This window comes from Tasmannia lanceolata, unplaced genomic scaffold (assembly GCF_043159265.1).
Source record: "Tasmannia lanceolata isolate RefF3 unplaced genomic scaffold, GAP_Taslan_0.1 ptg000016l, whole genome shotgun sequence".
Classification (NCBI taxonomy): domain Eukaryota; kingdom Viridiplantae; phylum Streptophyta; class Magnoliopsida; order Canellales; family Winteraceae; genus Tasmannia; species Tasmannia lanceolata.
The window spans coordinates 3,997,362-4,017,378 of record NW_027518693.1 but is presented as its reverse complement, the minus strand read 5'-3'; the positions used below and the strand labels follow the sequence as shown (position 1 = coordinate 4,017,378).

The window sequence follows — 20,017 nt, the reverse complement described above, 5'->3', positions numbered from 1 at the left end:
ATTTTCTCTCTTAAAACCTCTTTTACACTGTTTTCAAACTATGGCTAAGAGACGAGAAGAAGCGGACCGGTCGTTGTTTTTGACTTGTTTTTTACTTCTTGCCCTTCTTTCCGTCAGCAAGAGAGTAGCAGATCCTCCCATATTTCCAGGTTCTAGTAATCATAGGATGCTGGAGAGATTTTTAAAACCTGATTTTCTCACTTTAAATCCAAGAAACGCTGCCAGGACAGCGGCAACAACTTGATCATGAACACAACATCAGGAACATGAGTCTAAACTTTAAAAGAGAAAAATTCAATTTCCACTATGAAATGTGTGTTAAATTTTAAAGTGTATTTTTTGGGTAGCTTTATTTTATTTTTATTTTGAGTGTTGTAGTGAGGGCAAATATGTACTTTTGTGTCCATGGGCATGTTGGTCTTTTTGCCTAGCTTGCACATGTGTGAGCCACACATGTTTGCTCCATCTTTTCCCACTACCTACCTATTTCAAATTTGAACCTTTACTTGGAACTCCAAACTCACTACTTCCCTAAGTATTTATGACACCACTTTCCCATACCCACTACCACTTACCTAAGCTATCTTCTTTTTACTTTCCTTGACTAAGCCTAATTTTCATTACTTCACTTTTGTAGAGATTCTCCACTACCTAGACTTCAATTGAAGCTTCATTGAAGCTCTCTTGTGTGCAAGCTTGGTTTTGAAGCTTTCTTCTTCTTTTTTTGTTCTTGTCTTGTATTGTGTTCTTCCATCATATATATTGGATTACATCTTTTTTGGGCATTGTTCTTCTACTTTGGTTATTGTTCTTGGGCTAGTCTAAACTTTGGTTTCACTATTTGAGAAGAGGATTTTCCGGTGTTGTGAAATCCGTATTTCTCTGTAATGTGGGCTAAAAAACTCATGTCACTAGTTCTTTCCTCATTACTTCAACATCAATGACCTGAAGAGAATGACATCAACAGAACATATTTGATGCAGATATTTACATTTTGAAGTTGTTGATGCATCAAAACCTTCGAAATGAAAATGGATAAAAATTCTAGTAATGCTGCTAATACCTGGCAGTTTCTCATATAAGGAGCATGAATTGGCATAAAACTAGAGGACAAATCATGAGTTTCCCTATGATTTTTTTTTTGAAAGATTTGGAAATGATTTTTTTTTACACAAGGTTTTATATGGTGTAGGGCTTACTTCAAATGCTTATCCAAAATGTTCATTTGATGGGCCACATCGTAAATAGGTTGTGCCCCAAAAATCGTTTCCATAGGATCATCCCAACCCTCCAATCTATAGATATTTCCATAATATGCAGTTCCTCTGTAGATCTGAGGGTTAGGATCATCCTATGGAAATGAAGTTTTGGGCAGTACCTATTTACGTTTTGGCCCATCACATGGACGGTTTGGATCATCCCATGATGTAGGCTGTCCAGTACTTTAAAAAAAATACTGAAGTATACCACGTGCCACGTGACGGAAAACAATAGAAAACAATACACGTGCCACACGCTCCGAGGAAAGTCCGAATCAAAGATCCAAGTCAAATCCGAGAATCACAAGGAGATCGGACGGCTAAGAGCATCCCTCTATGTGTTTGAATGATATATAGAGCACAATGGCAGGTTCAGTTCTCGACTTTAGTTTATCCTTGAGATCCCCACACATATGTGAACAATAGGGTCATAGAGCCTAGTGCTTAAGTCTTGTTCCTTCCATGACCCTTTGGTTTTCCTAGTGTGTACTCCGTAGAGGAAGCTTATGTTTCCAAAATTCACTTTATCGGAGTCTTGGTTTTGATTTCAACGTTTAGGAAGACGAAAAGGCTACTCGGAGCCCACTCTTCCTTCTACCTTTTAAGGACATTCTTTAGTTTCGGCCTAGGTTCCTTATTGGTTTTCGGATTTCTATCGGTTTTATTCTTGTGGGTTGTCCATCGATTTTCAGGAGTTTTCATTGGTTTTAGGTGATAGCGGAATTGTCCTAAGCCAAAACCCCTTTTCAAAGAGGGTAAAAGCATAAATAATGCAAAAATAAAAATAAAAAAATTGAAAAACACAAAACCGAACAAAAAGAATTTCAAAAGCATAAAAATTAAAAAAAAAAAAACGACAGACGGAAATCTCCTGAGTCAAAAATCCCTTTTCAAAATAAAAAGGTTAAAAAAACAAAAACAAAACAAAACAAAAATACAAAAATTTAAAAAGGGCAAGGATGGTGATCGCCAGGTCTTCCTGGACAGCCCCTCTAGCGTATTTATGAGTTATGACTTACAGGTATGACTACCGGTTTTACACTACAATGGGCTGGCCCATGGGAGAACAGGGTGCCCCACGAATAATAATGTTTGTGGGGCTAAAATCACCCCAAAACAATGCTTGATCGATCAAAGGGTTAAGATCATCCAATCAACGTATGCAGCCATCTCCACCCAAAACCAGGATAGTGCCAAACGTTTTGCATTGATGGATTTCAAGGAAATAACTATTTTTTCAGTAGAAGTTTCCAAGAATAACTACTAGAAAATTAAATGAGTGATTAATACAAGAATCAGCGGGGTATTGGATTAGTGATAAATCAAAACCCAAATTAATACCATTTTTTTTTGCGCCAGAAAGAGTCCAAAATAAAAAGGAAAGCGTGTGATGGTCTCAAAAAATTGGGGAAGAGAATTAATAACTTGATTACAATTACTTAAAAAGGAGGATTTGATTTTGGATCTTAAATAGAGCAAGGTCTATATTAAATGCAATATTAGGAATACAAAGAGATATGCCTTTGATTTGATTTTGGATCTTAAATAGAGCAAGGTCTATATTAAATGCAATATTAGGAATACATAGAGATATGCATTTGATTTGATTTTGGATGTTAAATACAGAAAGTACGTAGTAGAGGGGTTCTTTGCAAATTTAATTTGATTTGGATCATCCTATGGCCCTAAATAGGCTGTGCCACATCATGATCCTAGCCTTCCGATCTATAGAGGTTTCCAATTTTCCATAACATGCAGTTACTTGATATATCAGAAGGCTAGATCGTCTTGGGGAAATGATTTTGGGGCACAACCTATTTACATTGTAGCCCATCAAATGGAAGGTTTGGATCATCCTATCATCTCTAAAATATGGAAACGTTCAATGTATAAACTATAAAGAGAGAGAGAGAGATTTAATAGTATAGGTAAAGGAGATTTTGTTACTATTATAATAGACTTTTTGGGACAAAACCGATTTGGTTTCCTAAACACACGGTTTTAAATTTTAAGTAAACACATTGTGCCACGTTGGACGGTTTTAGATTTTAAGTACATACATTGTGCCACGAAAGCTGGATCCTGCTATAATAGGAAAATATAAAAAAAAATCTCTATTAAAAGCAAGTATATTCCCTCTTAGCCTATATAAGAATAAGCCTTGTGAAGGATGGGTCCGAACAGACGAAGTGGAGGTTATTGTTGTTCCATGGGTTTCCTTGAGAAGGTTCATCACGCCTTCATGGCTTTGAACGGAATGATACTGATTTTCTTATTAGCAGTCTCTCTCATCGCAACTGTGTTGACATCCACAAACAACCAGCTTTCGATCATCCGTTTCTAAAGAATCACAAGATTCAGGTACGTTTTCCTCTCCCCATCGCTCAATGGTTATATACTTCTATACATATATAGTGATAGAAAATTTTCTCTTTGCAGATAAGCCCTGGTTCGTTGCCCAAAGGGATGATTAACAAAGAAGCTACATCTGTTCGTATTTCTGTAGAAATTGGGCTCAAGGACGGAGGTTGCCCACAAGGAACAGTTCCAATCCGGAGGATACAGAAACAGGATCTAATCAATTCTAAATCTCTTAAAACAATCAGGAATAGATATTCTTCAAAGGTTGTATCCCCTCAATATCGTGTAAGTTTAAACGAGATTTCATCTGGGACACCTCAAGGTTGATTTAGTTTAGCCACATGCATGCTTCAATCCTAAAGTGACTTATGTAAAACATTGCTAACGAAGCATCACTCTAATTAACTTGTGCCTTGTTATCTCCTCTATACTCGTGAAAGACTTCCTCATCAATTGATTAATGAAATTTATTTACGATGCAGCTTGCGTTACAAAGTATGCGTTCTTTGCAGGCAAATGGTTTTCATAATACAGGTTGTGATGACGTTCTTTGCCCAGGGTTCGTACAAGTTAGCAAGTCATTACCCTTGGGCATGGTATTAAAAACAAGTTCTGAGTATAATGGAACCCAAATTGATGATGATTTCACAGTTTTCAAGGTGATTCCAAATAACTTTTACCATAAATTTTTTATTAGCTTAACAGTCACACTCATATGATTGATCGTCTCAATTGACAAATTAATGTCAGAAAGAAAAGAAAAAGAAAATATAGATTAAGAGACTACTTGAAACTGACCTTTTCATTCTTTTGTTCTGTTCATTATAGGATCCGGAGAGTAAAGATTGGTGGTTGTTGTTAGGACCTAATAGACGAATTGGATATTGGCCTAAGAATCTCTTCCATTCTGAGTTTGCTGATTATGCTAAGACTGTTCAGTGGGGTGGAGAAGTTTTCAACGCAGGAACTGAAGCTTGGCCTCCGATGGGGAGTGGCCGTTTTCCAGATGAAGGATATACCAAGGCAAGTTACATTGGAAACATTCAACTTATAGACAGAGATGGCAAGTATCGAGAACTTCACGATGAAGAAGTAATTACCTACGTAGAGAGCCGTAATTGTTACAGTGTGATGGGGCCTCTAGAGGTTCCTCCTGTTGGGGGTTATTATATCTTATTTGGTGGACCGGGGGGTAAATGCCCGGAATAATTTAATTCCATGTAAATTCTGATTGAATAAGCTTCTATAGAAAAGCTATATATCTTTATTGACTTTATATTCAAGTGTTCTTAACATTTTTTTTTGAATGGAAGTGTTCTTAATATATATAAGAACACCCGACAATAATTTATCACGAAACGAAATCATGGCCTAAGTGGAAGACTTTACGAGAAGTCGGGCTTCCAATTTAAACGTGTGGGGGTCCATGGCCTTAGTGGGAGACTTTCTATTAGAAGTCAGGCGTCGAACTTAAACGTGTGGGTCCATGTGGGCCCCACACATTAACCCCAACAAGGATCACCTCTAGGGTCCCACATAGCCAGGTGCATACATGTGCAATCAAAACCATTGATCTTTTAAAACATCTTGAGCAGCTCACATGGTCTCTATCCCACACCGCCGACCCAAGATTTTCAAAACCATTGAGTGCTCACCCCTGATTGCACCGTTGATTCGTCATAGTGGGGGCGAGATTGGACTTAAGGATAGCGAACATCCTTCGTGCCTCAACTCGATAAGTTGTTTCTTCTTTTGTTTTGTTTGCAGATTTATTATTGCTGGTTTTTAGCATCTGTTGATATATCAGTTCATCTTCTATGGAGCTATACTGGTATATTTCGGATCCCAAAATTACAGATTGCAATACTATTTTCTAACAATCTTAAAGCAAATCTTGAATCTGTAATTTTGGGATTTTGTTTTCTGAAATTGAACCACCATGTCTGGACAAACCGAGAGACCAGAAAAATTTGATGGTTTTGATTTTGGAAGATGGCAAGAGAAGATGAAATTCTTCTTAACTTTTCTAAACCTTGATTACATTTTAAGAGAACCAAAACTATTAGAAAATGAAGAAGAACCTGCTAAAACTCATCTCACTCAGAAGGCAAAGAGATAACTATTTCTGCAAAGGTCACATTCTGAGTTGTCTCAGTAATCAACTGTTTGATGTTTTCTTTAGAATTGAATCTGCCAAAGAGTTGTGGGAAACTCTAGAGTGCAAATACCTTATAGAAGCTGCCGTTCTAAGAAGCACTTGATCGGTAAAAATTTCCGATATCATATGGTAGATGGTAGATCTATAATGGACCGAGCGAAAGAGTTGTAGAAGTCAGGCGTCGAACTTAAACGTGTGGGTCCATGTGGGCCCCACACATTAACCCCAACAAGGATCACCTCTAGGGTCCCACATAGCCAGGTGCATACATGTGCAATCAAAACCATTGATCTTTTAAAACATCTTGAGCAGCTCACATGGTCTCTATCCCACACCGCCGACCCAAGATAAAGAACTACAAAATCTAGCGTTTAGTTTTCTATTGGCAAAACCCAAAAAGAGGCTTAATGGATCAAAGGTCTTGGAACATCTTATCAAAGTGTTCAGAGTTCTCACTGGCATTCAGCTGGACTTCTAATTACTGATTAGGCCAACCGATCCAATCACATAGATGTGAAAAAAAATTGGATTCCTTATTTTAATGAGGAATGATAGGATGAAGGGCGCTCCTGCAAAATTCAGCTTCAAGGGCGCCCTTATTGATTGATTTATGGAAAGTCAACATGGTTTTCACTTTTTTAGGCGCCATTCAATTTTTTCGGCACCACACTATGCAGAAATTAACCAACAGGGGCGCCCTTGAAACTGATTTTTGCAAGGGCGCCGCCCCAGTCAATCATCTCTCTTTTAATTATGATAATATTAAAAAGAAAGGCATTGTTAAATAATTGCCTTCCTAAAAGACACTTTTGGCTCTAACTTCCGCCTTGCATTTGTTATATCAAATCAATTGGCCCAAATCTAATCCCCGTAAAACCGATAAATACACATTTAAAAGGGTCATATCAGTCTCCTTTTAATTTTCCAAATGTAATTCCGTTTTGAAAATGTTTTCCAACGTGAAAAGGGTGATGATATTTTCACCCCCCTTAAAACGTGATTCGACATAAAGTTGCCCACTTTTCACGTCAAATAGTGTGTGTGTGGGGCGGGGGGTGAAAATATCATTTCCCCATGAAAAGAAGCTTACGCCAGCGTTCTTCTTCTGTTTCAGTCTATCTGCAAAGTGGAACAAGTCTTGAGTTTGCCCTGGAAACGGCTTCTCCGTTTACCTTCCGATCTATAGAGGTTTCCAATTTTCCATAACATGCAGTTACTTGATATATCAGAAGGCTAGATCGTCTTGGGGAAATGATTTTGGGGCACAACCTATTTACATTGTAGCCCATCAAATGGAAGGTTTGGATCATCCTATCATCTCTAAAATATGGAAATGTTCACTGTATCAAAAAAGAGAGAGATTTAATAGCAATAAAATATAGGTAAAGGAGATTTTGTTACTATTATAAAAGACTTTTTGGGAGAAAACCGATTTGGTTTCCTAAATACTCGGTTTTAAATTTTTAAGTAAATACAGCGCATATGCAACAAAAGTTGCTGAAATTCAGAGAGAGTGAGAGAGAATTAGATAGGGCCATAGAGGTGCAAATTTTAAGGGATTTAGAAAGGTTAATTAATAAGAAGAGTGAAATATGGAAACGTTCAATGTATATTGGGAAAGGAGATTTTGTTACTATTATAAAAGACTCTTTGGGGAGAAAACCGATTTGGTTTTCCAAACACACGGTTTTAAATTTTAAGTAAATACATTGTGCCACGTTGGACGGTTTTAGATTTTAAGTAAATACATTGTGCCACGTTGGATCGAAAGCTGGATCCTGCTATAATAGGAAAATAAATAAATAAATCTCTATTAAAAGCAAGTATATTCCCTTTTAGCCTATATAAGAATAAGCCTTGTGAATGATGGGTCCAAAGAGAAGAAGAGGAGGTTATTGTTGTTCCATGGGTTTCCTTGAGAAGGTTTATCACCCCTTCATGGCTTTGAACGGAATGATGCTGATTTTCTTATTAGCACTCTCTCTCTCATCGCCGGGGGCCAGAGAGTGGAACAGAATGATACTGTTTTTCCTTTCCGTTTCCTGCACGCAACTGAACAGGCCCAAAGTGATTTTTAAGGATTTTCCTTAATTATGTAAAACATTGCTAACGAAGCATCACTCTAATTAACTTGTGCCTTGTTATCTCCTCTATACTCGTGAAAGACTTCCTCATAAATTGATTAATGAAATTTATTTACCATGCAGCTTGCGCTACAAACTACGTTTGCAGGAGAGTATTATGGTACCAAAGCAACCCTCAATAGATGGAGCCCACTAGTCAGTGGCAAAAAACAATTCACTGCTACTAATATTTGGAGGGGTGATGCCATCGGAAATATTCTAGTTGGATTTGAAGTGAGTAGCCTTTTAACCCAAGTCAACATTGTCTTGATGAACAAAAATAACTTTATGATCCAATGCAGAAGTAGTTTATTTGCAGTGAGTAGCCTTTTAACACAAGTCAACATCTTGAAGACATGTCTATGACTTCCTTTTCATTATGCTTGGACAAAGTTTTAGATGAGCTGGTCCATGTTGTTTGGGTGATCCAAACAGTTCATTTGTTGGGCCCTTACGTATATAGGTTGTGCCCGAAAAATCTTCTCTATTGGATGATCCTAACCATCTGACCGGTAGAGGTTTCTATATTGTGCTGTCAATTTGAAAATTTTAACCTCCACAATTCAGTGGGTTAGTATCATCCTATGGAAAAGATTTGCTAGGCACACCCTGTATATATGTAAGGATATCCAATGAATGAATGGTTTGGATCACCCAAACAGTGTGGCGTCACACTGTGTTTGTGGGCGGCATGTGCACGGCCGTCCACCATATAAGTTGTGTGTGTGGACGCACACACTGTTGTACTTCTATGTCATTATATACACGGAGAGAGATGGAAAGTGCACTGATATTGAGAGTATTGTCCTCGAAACGAGTAGCTTTAAGTATGGGATTTTTGTAGATAATTACATTTGGTTTATATATGTGATCGAATTCTTCTTATTTTGAATCTCTCAGGTAAACCCAACATTATACAATGACTCTTATGTTCATCTACACTCATACTGGACGGTATTATTCGAACCTTCTTACTTTCTATACCACTCAACTTAATTAATGACTCATTTGTACGTCACTAATTAAACATATATTTTCATTTGTATACGTGCATGCAGATGGTTATCATAATACAGGTTGCAATGACGTTCTTTGCCCAGGTTTCGTACAAGTTAACTGATTATGCTAGGTCTATTCAGTGGGGCAGATTGGTGGGTGTTGTTTGGACGAGATAATAGACGAATTGGGTATTGGCCTAAGAATCTCTTCCCTTCTGAGTTGGCTGATTATGCTAGTTCTATGCAGTGGGGTACGTGGAGAAGTTTTCAACCCAGGAACTGAAGCTTGGCCACCCATGGGGAGTGGCCGTTTTCCAAATGAAGGGTGTAATAATGCAAGTTACATTGCAAACATTCAACTTATAGACAAAGATGGCAATTATCAAGAACTACACGATGATGAAGTACTTAATTACGTAGAGAGCCCTAATTGTTACCGTGTGATGGGACCTCTAGAGGTTCCTGTTGGGGGTTATTCTATCTTATTTGGTGGACCACGGGGTGAATGCCCGGAATAATTTAATTCCATGTATATCAGTATATATATACTAGCATTTCTGGCCCATGCCAGCACAATCAAAACAAAAGGAAAGTCATGTATTCGGCCCTCTCTCTAACTCTCCCACACAAAAGCACTGACCAATGAGGCAAAAGGAAATTCTAAGTCTTTTTAACCTATGTTCTTTAAAACTCAGCAATATTGAGAGTACAATTTCCAACAGAGATCAATCCCTTCTGGAATAGAAGACTTGCTTGTGGGAATTTTCCATGGGATAGACTTGAAAAAACTATGATTTGCAGGGAACTCGAAGTTCTGTTTAGAGAGAGAAAGAGAGAGTGCAGCCTACAAAATCTAATTGGGGAATAGAAACGGATTTATTAGTGTAGGAGGATTAGTTGGATAATCAAAAACCGATTTAAAAATAATTAGCAATTTTTTAGGTATCAAAAAACGCACTACGTGACGGGAGATATCAAAAACCGCCCACTACGTGGCTAACAAAGTATGTATATGCAACGAATTTTAAGAGGAAAATTAGCTGGAAATTATGGATAAAACAAAACTGATTTAGTGACCGAATCAATAGGGGAGCATAACAGATTTAATGGAAAGATTGAAGGTGCCGAAAATTAATAGGGGGGCAAACATGCTTAAAACCGATTTTAGTGGGGAAAAACTTTTCCGCTAAAAATTTTTCTTGGAAAAAAAGCGAATGACAACAGAAAAATACATGCTTACTATTAGGGCTGCAATAGGGTCGCGTTGGGTCGGGTTTTTCAAAACCCTGGCCCAACCCTGGATCCGCCTTGACCCGGAGTCAGCGCCGAAAAAACACAACCCATTGCCCGCCTTGCTTGGCCCTGGTGCAAATACCTGTTAAGAGTGCCAAAAATAAAGCAACCACATATCATATAGAACAAATTGATCAATAAACAGATAAACGTAACAAAACAAGACAATATGAATTCAACAACGGGCAGTAGAGAAAATTAATAATAAAAATCTAAAGAAACATCAATCTCCAAGATCGTAGAAAACATTAGCAAAAGAAACATGCACAGATGGTACGATTCTATAACAGAAAACTTAGGGTCGGGCCGGGTCGGGCTAACCCAAGGTATTAACCTTGAATCCAACCCGACCCTAAGTCAGGGCCTAAAAAATGAACCCTGACCCGCCCTCAGGGTTCAAAAATCCAACCCAGACCTTGTTCGGGCTCAGGGCGGGTCAGGGCTGACAGGGCCAAACTTGCACCCCTTCTTAGTCTCTCTCTCTCTCTCTCTCTCTCTCTCTCTCTCTCTCTATATATATATATATATATATATATATATATATACACACTAGCAAAAAATCTCGTGCGATGCACGGGCCGATAAAGAATTGTATAGACCACATCATAGGTTGATCTAAACCGTCCATGTGAAGGAACACAACATAAATAGGTTGTGCCCCAAAAATCATTTCCATAGGCTGATCCTAGCCCTCCAATCTATAGAGGTTTCCATAATTCATCTTCAATCAGATGGTTAAGATCACCCTATAGATTTTTTATTAAAAAAGCATAAATGAGGGGGGTAAGATTGAAATTATGTGGCTTTAATGGGTGCCTTTGTTAAAAACCATAAATGAGGGGGTAGGATTGAAAATATGTGGGTTGAATGGGTGCATTTGTTAAAAAAAGTCAAAAAAAAAAGTCATGTGTAATTCTCATAGAATTTTCAAAAAATTCAAAAAATTCTCTTATTTTCTCTTCTAATATATATATATATATACTAGCAAAAAACCCCGTGCGATGCACGGGCCGACAAAGAATTGTATAGACCACATCATAGGTTGATCTAAACCATCCATGTGATCGAACACAACATAAATAGGTTGTGCCCCAAAAATCATTTCCATAGGCTAATCCTAGCCCTCCAATCTATAGAGGTTTCCATAATTCCTCTTCAATCGGATGGTTAAGATCACCCTATAGATTTTTTATTTAAAAAGCATAAAGGAGTGGGGTAAGAGTGAAATTATGTGCTTTAATGGGTGCCTTTGTTAAAAAGCATAAAGGAGGGGGTAGGATTGAAAATATGTGGGTTGAATGGGTGCATTTGTTAAAAAAGTAAAAAAAAGTGATGTATAATTCTCATAGAATTTTAAAAAAATTCAAAAAATTCTCTTCTTTGCTCTTCTACTATATATATATATATATATATATATATATCTATATACTAAGAAGAGAAAAGAAGAGAATTTTTTGATTTTTTGGAAAATTCTATGAGAATTACACATCACTTTTTTTGATTTTTTTTAACAAATGCACCCATTCAACTCACATATTTTCAATCCTACCCCCTCCTTTATGCTTTTAAACAAATGCAACCATTAAAGCCACATAATTTCAATCTTACCCCCTCCTTTATGGTTTTTTAATAAAAAATCTATAGGGTGATCTTAACCATCCGATTTAAGAGGAATTATGGAATTAAACCTCTATAGATTGGACGGCTAGGATCAGCCTATGGAAATGATTTTTGGGGCACAACCTATATATGTTGTGTTCCATCACATGGACGGTTTGGATCAACCTATGACGTGGTCCGTACAGTTCTTTGTCGGCCTGTGCATCGCACAGGATTTTTTACTAGTATATATATATATATGATGAAGTGTTTCTATGCACGTGCTTAGATAAGCTTATCTAAGCACATGCTCAAAAACACATGTGGCCCACATTTTTGGGGGATCCAAAGCATTCATTTGAAAGGCCCTTCTATGGATAGGGTGTGTACCAAAAATCAGCGCTCTAGGATCATCCTAACCCTGCCATTTATGGAGGGGAAAATGGGCAGAAACTTGGACACATAGTGTCTGTCCATTTTCTACTCCAACTTTGATAAGCTCTATAATGAACAGATTTTGATTGCAAACTACTCTATTGATCAATCGAAAAAAGTAGGATACCAAAGCACTTGCAGATGATAAAAGACATACCTCGTAGACGATATGAAACACTGAGGTTTTCCATGAATGGATAAACAAGAATCCTCTCTAAAGAGGTGGTACAGAGTCCGATAAGCCATAATAGATTTTTATGAACTGCGACACTTATTAGCTCAGTTTCCCTTAGGAATGCAGCCTCCCCACCAGGATTGTGATAATCAGTTAGCCGTTTCACAGCAACCTTTGTATTGTCTGAAAGTAGGCCCTGTAAACTTTCCCAAAGCCCCCTTGTCCATCCATTTTTTTACTAGTAAATATATATATATATATATATATATATATATATGAGTTAAGTGAAGCTACACATACGTGTAGCTAACTTAGCTACACTGACGGCTTAAAATACAGTGGGCCCACATTGTTTAGGTGATCCAAACCATTCATTTGATAGGCCCTGACATTGATAGGGTGTGCCCAAAAAATCAGCTCCATTGGATGATCCCAACCCTTCAAACTGTGGAGGCAAAAATGGACAGATTTGTGAAGGTTTTTACACGTCCATTTTTGCCTCCACAAATTATAGGGTTGGGATTAGGGGTGGCAAAATTGGCCGAACAGAACCGAAACCAAGCCGAAACCGAAGTTGCCAATTTGGTAAAACCAAACCAATTCAAATTTCGGTTCGGTTCGGTTTGGGGGTCAAACCAAACCAGACCAAACCATTGCCCCCGATTTCCAATGAATATGAGTAAGGGGTGGTGAAATTGGCTGAAACCGAACCGAAAATTCAGTTTCAGTTTGGTTAAACCAAACTGATTCAAATTTCGGTTTGGGGGTCAAACTGAACCGAAACCGAACCATTGCCACCCCTAGTTGGGATGATCCTATGGAGCTGATTTTTTGGGCACACCCTATCTATGTGAGGGCCTATCAAATGAATAGTTTGCATCACCCAAACAATGGGGGCCCCACTGTATTTTAAGCCGTTGGTGTAGCTAAGTTAGCTACACGTATGTGTAGCTACACTTCTCTCTCTCTCTCTCTCTCTCTCTCTCTCTCTATCTCTATATATATATATATATATATATATATATATATAGGAAACTGTTGGTGAGCTTAAGCTCACCAAACTTATGGTGAGCTAGCTTGCCCAATCACATGGGTCCCACATATTGGGGAGTGATCCAAACCATTCATTTGCAAGGCCTTATCATAGATAGGGGGTGTACCAAAAACCAGCTCCATAGGATCATCCTAACCCTCCATTTGTGGAGGACAAAAATGGGGCAGATTTGTGTCTGTCCATTTTTGTCCTCCACAAATGGAGGGGTTAGGATGATCCTATGGAGCTGATTTTTGGTACACCCCTCATCTATGTAAGGGACTTTCAAATGAATGGTTTGGATCATCCTAACAAAGTGGGCCCCCATGTGATTGGGCAAGCTAGCTCACCATGAGTTTGGTGAGCTTAACAGTTTCCTCATATATATATAGGAGTTTAATTTACAGTCATCCATTTGAAAACCTCCACTAATCATAATTATAACCATAACCCATAATCCTAATCCTACCTATAACCTACATAACCAATGGGTTGAATGACTCAACCAACTATGGGAAATGGGGTATCTAGAGGGCTGCTCACGATGAGCGATACCTCAGAAACCTTTCTCCTATATATATATATATATATATATATATATGAGGAATAATAGATGCAAGGGAGCCCTTGCATAAAGAGCTAAAAAAGGGCCCTTGATTGGTTCCACGTCATTGAGTGTAACCGTTTAAAATCAGTTGAAAAAGTAAATTCAGTTACGCTTAATGACGTGAAACCAATCACGGGCCCTTTTACAGCTCTTAGCCTGGTTTATCTTGTTCTCATTTGTAATCAGGATGAGTAAGTGAGTAACTGTGTCTTTGAGTCATTCCCTCAATAATGGGGTTTTGAGTCATTTACTCAACTAATGGCACTATCTTCGCTCTATAGTACCGCTCAGTCTCAGCAGGAGAGTCAAATCAAACAATTAGAGCAATTAATATCTGAATCAAATCAGCCTGGCCCATCAAATGGTGTGATTAAAAGATCCAATGACACTATCACATGCCCTCCGAAGGTCTGGGCCCTACGGTACTTTTTTAAAATACTGAACCATACCCATGCCAGTATGCTCCAATTACTATATCGTCCAGTCAAAAACGAAAAGTCACTAAGCAATAGGAGGCCACACATGATCCAAACCATCCATTTGATGGCCCACAACATAAAAACTTATTTTCATACGATGATCCTAAGCCTCTGATTTATATAAGAACTAGATTAGTTGGTTGGGATCATCCTATGGAAATGATTTTTTCTACAAGTTTTTATATGGTGTAAGGCTGTATACTTTACGGCTTACATCAATGATGATCCGAAATGTCCATTTTTTATGGGCCACATCGTAAATAGGTTGTGCCCCAAAAATCGTTTCCATAGGGTCATCCCAACCCTCCAATCTATACTTATTTTCATAAAATGCAGTTCCTCTGCAAATCGGAGGGTCGGGATCACCCTATGGAAATGAAGCTTTGATTTACGTTGTGGCCCATCAAATGGACGGTTCGGATCATCCCATGGTGTAGGCCTTACGATACTTTTTGTAAATACCAGACTGTACCATATGCCACCTGAGAAAAAGCTATAGAAAGAAACTGAAACCATCACACGTGCCACACGCTCCGAGGAAAAGCCGAATCAAAAGATCGGACGACTATATCTTTGAGTCAAATCCGAGAATCACAAGGAGATCGGACAGCTAAGAGCATCCCTCTAAGTCCAGCCTACCTTCCTAAATGGGGCGACTCGTTCTAAAGTAGAAAAAGATACCTAAGCCCATCACAACCGTTAAACTTATAATCAACGGATGACAAGCAAAAGACTCGGTTCGTCGGGAAACTCGCTCTCTTCTAAAACAACTAAAGCCGGTTCGCTCACCCAACGGTTTTCCCCCAATCTCGCCTCTTCTTCTTCTTCTCTACTAACAATTCTTCCGCGTTTCACCTGATTTATATTTGGTATTCACACACCCCCAAATGTCTGCACTGATAAGAATTTCTCTATATAGAAGAGAAGAAAAACAAACCCTAGAGTGAGAAAAACCACCATGGAAGGGCAAAAGAGCCAGTCTAAGCTGACAAGAACCACATCATCTCTTCTCCGCTCTCCGACCATCCGATCTTCAATCCAAAGCATCTCGTCCATCGATGAAGAATCACCTTCTTCAGAGGAGAAAAAACCCCACAAACCCCACAAACCCTACAAACCCATTTCAGAAAATGGCATCTCAAATCGATTATTTCCAATTCTGGTAATCGTTTCTCTACCCATTCTCTTCTTACTCTACCTCAGAGAAGAAATACCCATTTGGGGAACTTTCTTTTTAGCTCCAATTTTCTTTGGAATTGCAAAGAAGTGCTTCTTAATTAAAAACCCAATTGCACTTTCATATCCATTACTTAAAAACTTATGGGTAGAGAGGAATAGGAAATTAGGGTTGGGGTTTAAGAAGGCCAATTCTGTCCAGTGGTTTATTGGTAATGGAGTTTCTCTGAAGAGAGAGGAGGGTTTGGAGATTATAAGAGAAAGGGTTGAATTTTATAGTAATGGGGATTTTTATGAGGGTGAATTTCACAAGGGGAAGTGTAATGGAGGTGGGGTTTATAACTATTTTGTGAATGGGAGATATGAGGGGGATTGGATTTATGGGAAGTATGATGGGTATGGGGTGGAGAGCTGGGCGAGAGGGAGTCGGTATCGAGGGCAGTATCGGCAGGGAATGCGGCATGGTTTCGGAGCTTATCGGTTTTATACGGGGGATGGTTATGCAGGGGAGTGGTGTAATGGACAGAGCCATGGAGTTGGGAACCAGACTTGCTCTGATGGGAGTTGTTATGTTGGTGAATTCAAGTGTGGTGTCAAGCATGGCCTTGGTTGCTATCATTTCAGGTGATCTAGTCTCTTTTTGTGTTTTTTTTTTCTTTACTTTTATTTTGTTTGATTGTTGTGTTAATGGCATGAATTTCAAAGTTAATCTTGTTGGAGAGTTGTTTTTGGCATGGGTTTTTAATTGCTTTTCTTGGATCTTGAGGGATTAAATGTAGTAAATTTGAGTTTGGTGTTCACTACTTATCATTTTCTTGGACGCAATTTTTTTTTCTTTTTTTAATGGGGATTGATTCTTTATGGTTTTTTGGACACCCAGATGCATGAAGAGTCTTCAGATTTGAAGACCCAGATGGGGGGATGAAATTGTAGAAATCTTTGCTTTGTTTTGATTTTGTATTGTTTCTTGGGAGACCCAAATCAATGGAACAATAGAAATATTTGCTTTGTTTTGGTTTTGGATTGTTTCTTGGAACCCCATATCAATGGAAGAGTAGAATTTCTGTCTGGTATTGGTTTCTGATTGATTTCTCAGAGACCGTAATTAATGAAACAGTGTAATTATGGAGTTATTGGTATCTGATTGTAATCTCATAGGCCAAATTGACTGAACAGTAGAATGTGTATTTGGTAATTTGTATCGATTTCTAGGTGTTACCTGAGAGACCCCAAGAGATTGGAGCAGTGGAGTTTTGGATTTGATTTTTTCATTGATTTCATTGTTATAAATTATTTTGGCTCTTGTATGTTGTTGATCTTTACATGCTTTTGAGTATTCTTGTTCTGTAGTTCTTTTGTATCCGAAGCCCCTTTGTGATTATGCCAACTCCTTAGAAGCTAGTTTCACCCACTTGCAGATTCTTCATATGTTGCTCTTAACCCTGAACCATTCAAAATCTAACTGTTAATGTGTGATGCTCTTCACCTCCAACCCTGTCTTTGAAAGTCAACTGCAAACCTAAGTTTCTGGAGTAACTTTGCCAAGTCCTTTTCGTTATGCTTTTATGTTTAGATTTTTAGTTTTTTTCAACTCACCAAAGTAACAAGGCATCTGAATCATCATATAGCCTAATTAAAGCTTTCAAAGTGGGGAAATCTGTTGTGGGTGTGATGAAATTGAAGGAGCCATTGTAGAATTCTGTTTGATAGAATTGTGTGGCAAGAGAAGTTACTGAGATTCCTTTGTTGAAAGTTCAACTATTTTGCTTTCGGTCTGCAGATTCCTGATAAACCATTTGCTCTAAACATGTTGTTACCTGAGATAATTCCTTCCTTGCATTGTATCTAATGAAAGCATGCAGTTTTATTCTCAAACTAGTCATTGACGACAATAATGGGTTATTGTAGGAATGGGGATAGATACACAGGAGAGTATTTTGGAGACAAGATCCATGGTTTTGGTTTGTATCACTTTGCCCATGGCCACTGTTACGAAGGGTCGTGGCACGAAGGTCGGAAGCAAGGTTTCGGAATGTACACATTCCGCAATGGTGAATCTAGATGCGGGGAGTGGGACTGTGGAGTTTTAAAGAACCCGCATCCGCCATTAACCGATGGGGTCGTGCGAGCTGTTCAGGTACATAATATACCCTATGTCCCTATCTCAATTGCTATTACACTGCAATGTGATTTTAATTTTATCGAGTTTTCAGACCATAAAACTAAATGGTTCCATTATAACAGTCAGCTAGAAAGGCAGCTGAGAATGCTATTCATATTCCACGGGTAGATGAGCAAGTAAACAGAGCAGTCATGGCTGCAAATCGAGCTGCCACTGCTGCCAGAGTTGCTGCCATTAAAGCGGTTCAGAACAGGATGGGTGGGAAATTTTGCTACACAGATGTGTGAGAACAAGATTCAGTTAGAGTGTAAATTTCTAATTTACAAGTATTTGAGAGTTAGTAAACAGACCGTGTAAGCAAAATGCTAACCTGGTGTCTGTGTAGGAGAGAAAGAAGAAGAAGCTGACAAGTGACGGCTACCATGTCTGAAATCCAGCTAAACTTGCTAGATAGAAGTTCTAATGACTACTGTAACATGTAAATAAACCCCATTTATGTAAATTAATTGAATATGATTTCTCTAATTTGTTTTTATGTGTTCTGTTCAACTTGGGGGGTGTTATCCTTGTTCTGCTTCAGTTTGTGAAACAACCAATTACTCCAAAAGCTTAAGCTGTAAGAGTTGGTGTTATTTAATCATTTTTCATTTATACTTCAACAGTCCCCCTCACATGTGACCCCACTTTTTTTGGGTTGGCCGTACACGTGGATTTTCAATGTCAAGGAGTTGCTGGGTTTTGAACCTGCTAGATGAGTTATGTAGTTTGTATATCAGGCTGAGGATATACTGGTCATTTCACTATGTATAATCCTAGCAAACTTTATACCTATATATACCAAATCATATTTGGTGAGAGGCCTGATTAATTTTCTCACTTTTTCTCCATCTCCGCTCTCTCTACTCTCCGTTTTCTGTTCTTCTGATCTTCCATCAAACAGAACCTAAGACCTGCCTAGAGGCAATAACTCTAATATAATGTGTTCAATTACTCCAAAAGCTTAAGATGTTTGAGTTGCTGTTATTTAATCATTTATACTTAAAACACAGTTAAACCAAAGTAGGAGCCCATGTGCCCTGATCTTTTCATTCAGATTTTGTGTTGATTCTGTGGGCGCATAGAAAGTCCTTTTTCTTCTGTATTGTTGCTCAGTTTGGCAAGTAACTGTTGGATTTGACTGAGATTTGCATTTGATGCTTTCTCGCTATGGGATTCAAGCCCATGACATGTTAGATTCTTCCTTTCTCTATTCATGTAATATCTGATCTACTACTTTTTTCTCTTATCAAGTTGTTTCCATAATAGAATATAGCTGATTTTTCTACTACTTTTTTCAATTTCTTCCCTTCTCTCCAACCACTCCTACCTGTTATCACTAGAATATTTTTCAAGGTAGTGAGGGATGTGGTTACCATCCTTTTGACCCAAGTGGTGTGTGTTTTAGTTATGGTGAACATGGGCTGAGATCCCAAGGCCTTAAGTGAGTCTTGCCTTGTCGGGAACATGTTGTCTGCTTCCATAAAGTTTAAAGAAGTTTATTAAAAAAAAAACAGAAAAGAAAAACATGTTCTTCCAACCTCTGTTTTTAAAAATATAGCTAGTTTTTTAAAATAATAAAGAGTACTCATTTCCTGCCTCTGTGAAAACCAGTGTTTTAAATACACTAGACTCCTCCTTTGTTCTTTTATGCTCTGAACAACCATTCAGAACAGCGACTAATAAAAATAAGAGTGACATTATCAAAATAAGAGTGCATATATCATTTCCCTTTATAAACTATGATGTTTATTTTTTGTAATATGATTAAGATATATTAAGTTAAGGTTTGGAAGTAGACCATCCTGTTAATTATAAAAAAAGAAAAGAAAAGATCATCCATTTTTTTAATTTCAACGGCCGAAAATGCACGTCACCTAGTTATGCATGGCATCAGATGGCATTGTCTGCATGGCACAAGAACCTCCCACGTGGCGCTTTGTGGCTTTTAGATTGCGAAAAATGAAGTCATTAGGGTGAATTAAGTGGCAAATTAAATATGGTGCAACTATTTCTTCTCAAGTTTACTACCATGGAAGCATAGACTTAGTTGCAAATAAGATTATTTTAGTTTAACCTTATCTTAAGATCTGTTTGGGGAAGCTTTTGCTATACACATGATAATATTATTTTTCATTTTTTTATTATACATTACAACATTAA

The 20,017-nt window shown here is 38.0% G+C and overlaps 2 protein-coding genes across 3 annotated transcripts; both read left to right on the top strand.

The window, feature by feature from the left end:
- Positions 1-1,622: 1,622 nt before the first annotated feature.
- Positions 1,623-4,890, top strand: LOC143848891 (protein neprosin-like). The gene is made up of 5 exons (XM_077357947.1): positions 1,623-1,629; positions 3,487-3,620; positions 3,699-3,905; positions 4,103-4,279; positions 4,449-4,890. Exons 1-5 carry the CDS (start codon positions 1,623-1,625, stop codon positions 4,827-4,829), a joined length of 906 nt encoding a protein of 301 aa, XP_077214062.1. The 3' UTR covers positions 4,830-4,890.
- Positions 4,891-15,121: 10,231 nt separating this feature from the next.
- LOC143849009 (uncharacterized) lies at positions 15,122-18,367 on the top strand. 2 transcript variants are annotated; one of them, XM_077358060.1, is made up of 3 exons: positions 15,122-16,320; positions 17,605-17,833; positions 17,910-18,046. In XM_077358060.1, the coding sequence occupies exons 1-3, from the start codon at positions 15,479-15,481 to the stop codon at positions 17,946-17,948; spliced, it is 1,110 nt and encodes a 369-aa protein (XP_077214175.1). In that variant the 5' UTR covers positions 15,122-15,478; the 3' UTR covers positions 17,949-18,046. The 2 variants fall into 2 exon arrangements, with proteins under 2 accessions (XP_077214175.1, XP_077214174.1); XM_077358059.1 differs by having other exon boundaries at positions 15,125-16,320; positions 17,941-18,367.
- Positions 18,368-20,017: the final 1,650 nt, after the last annotated feature.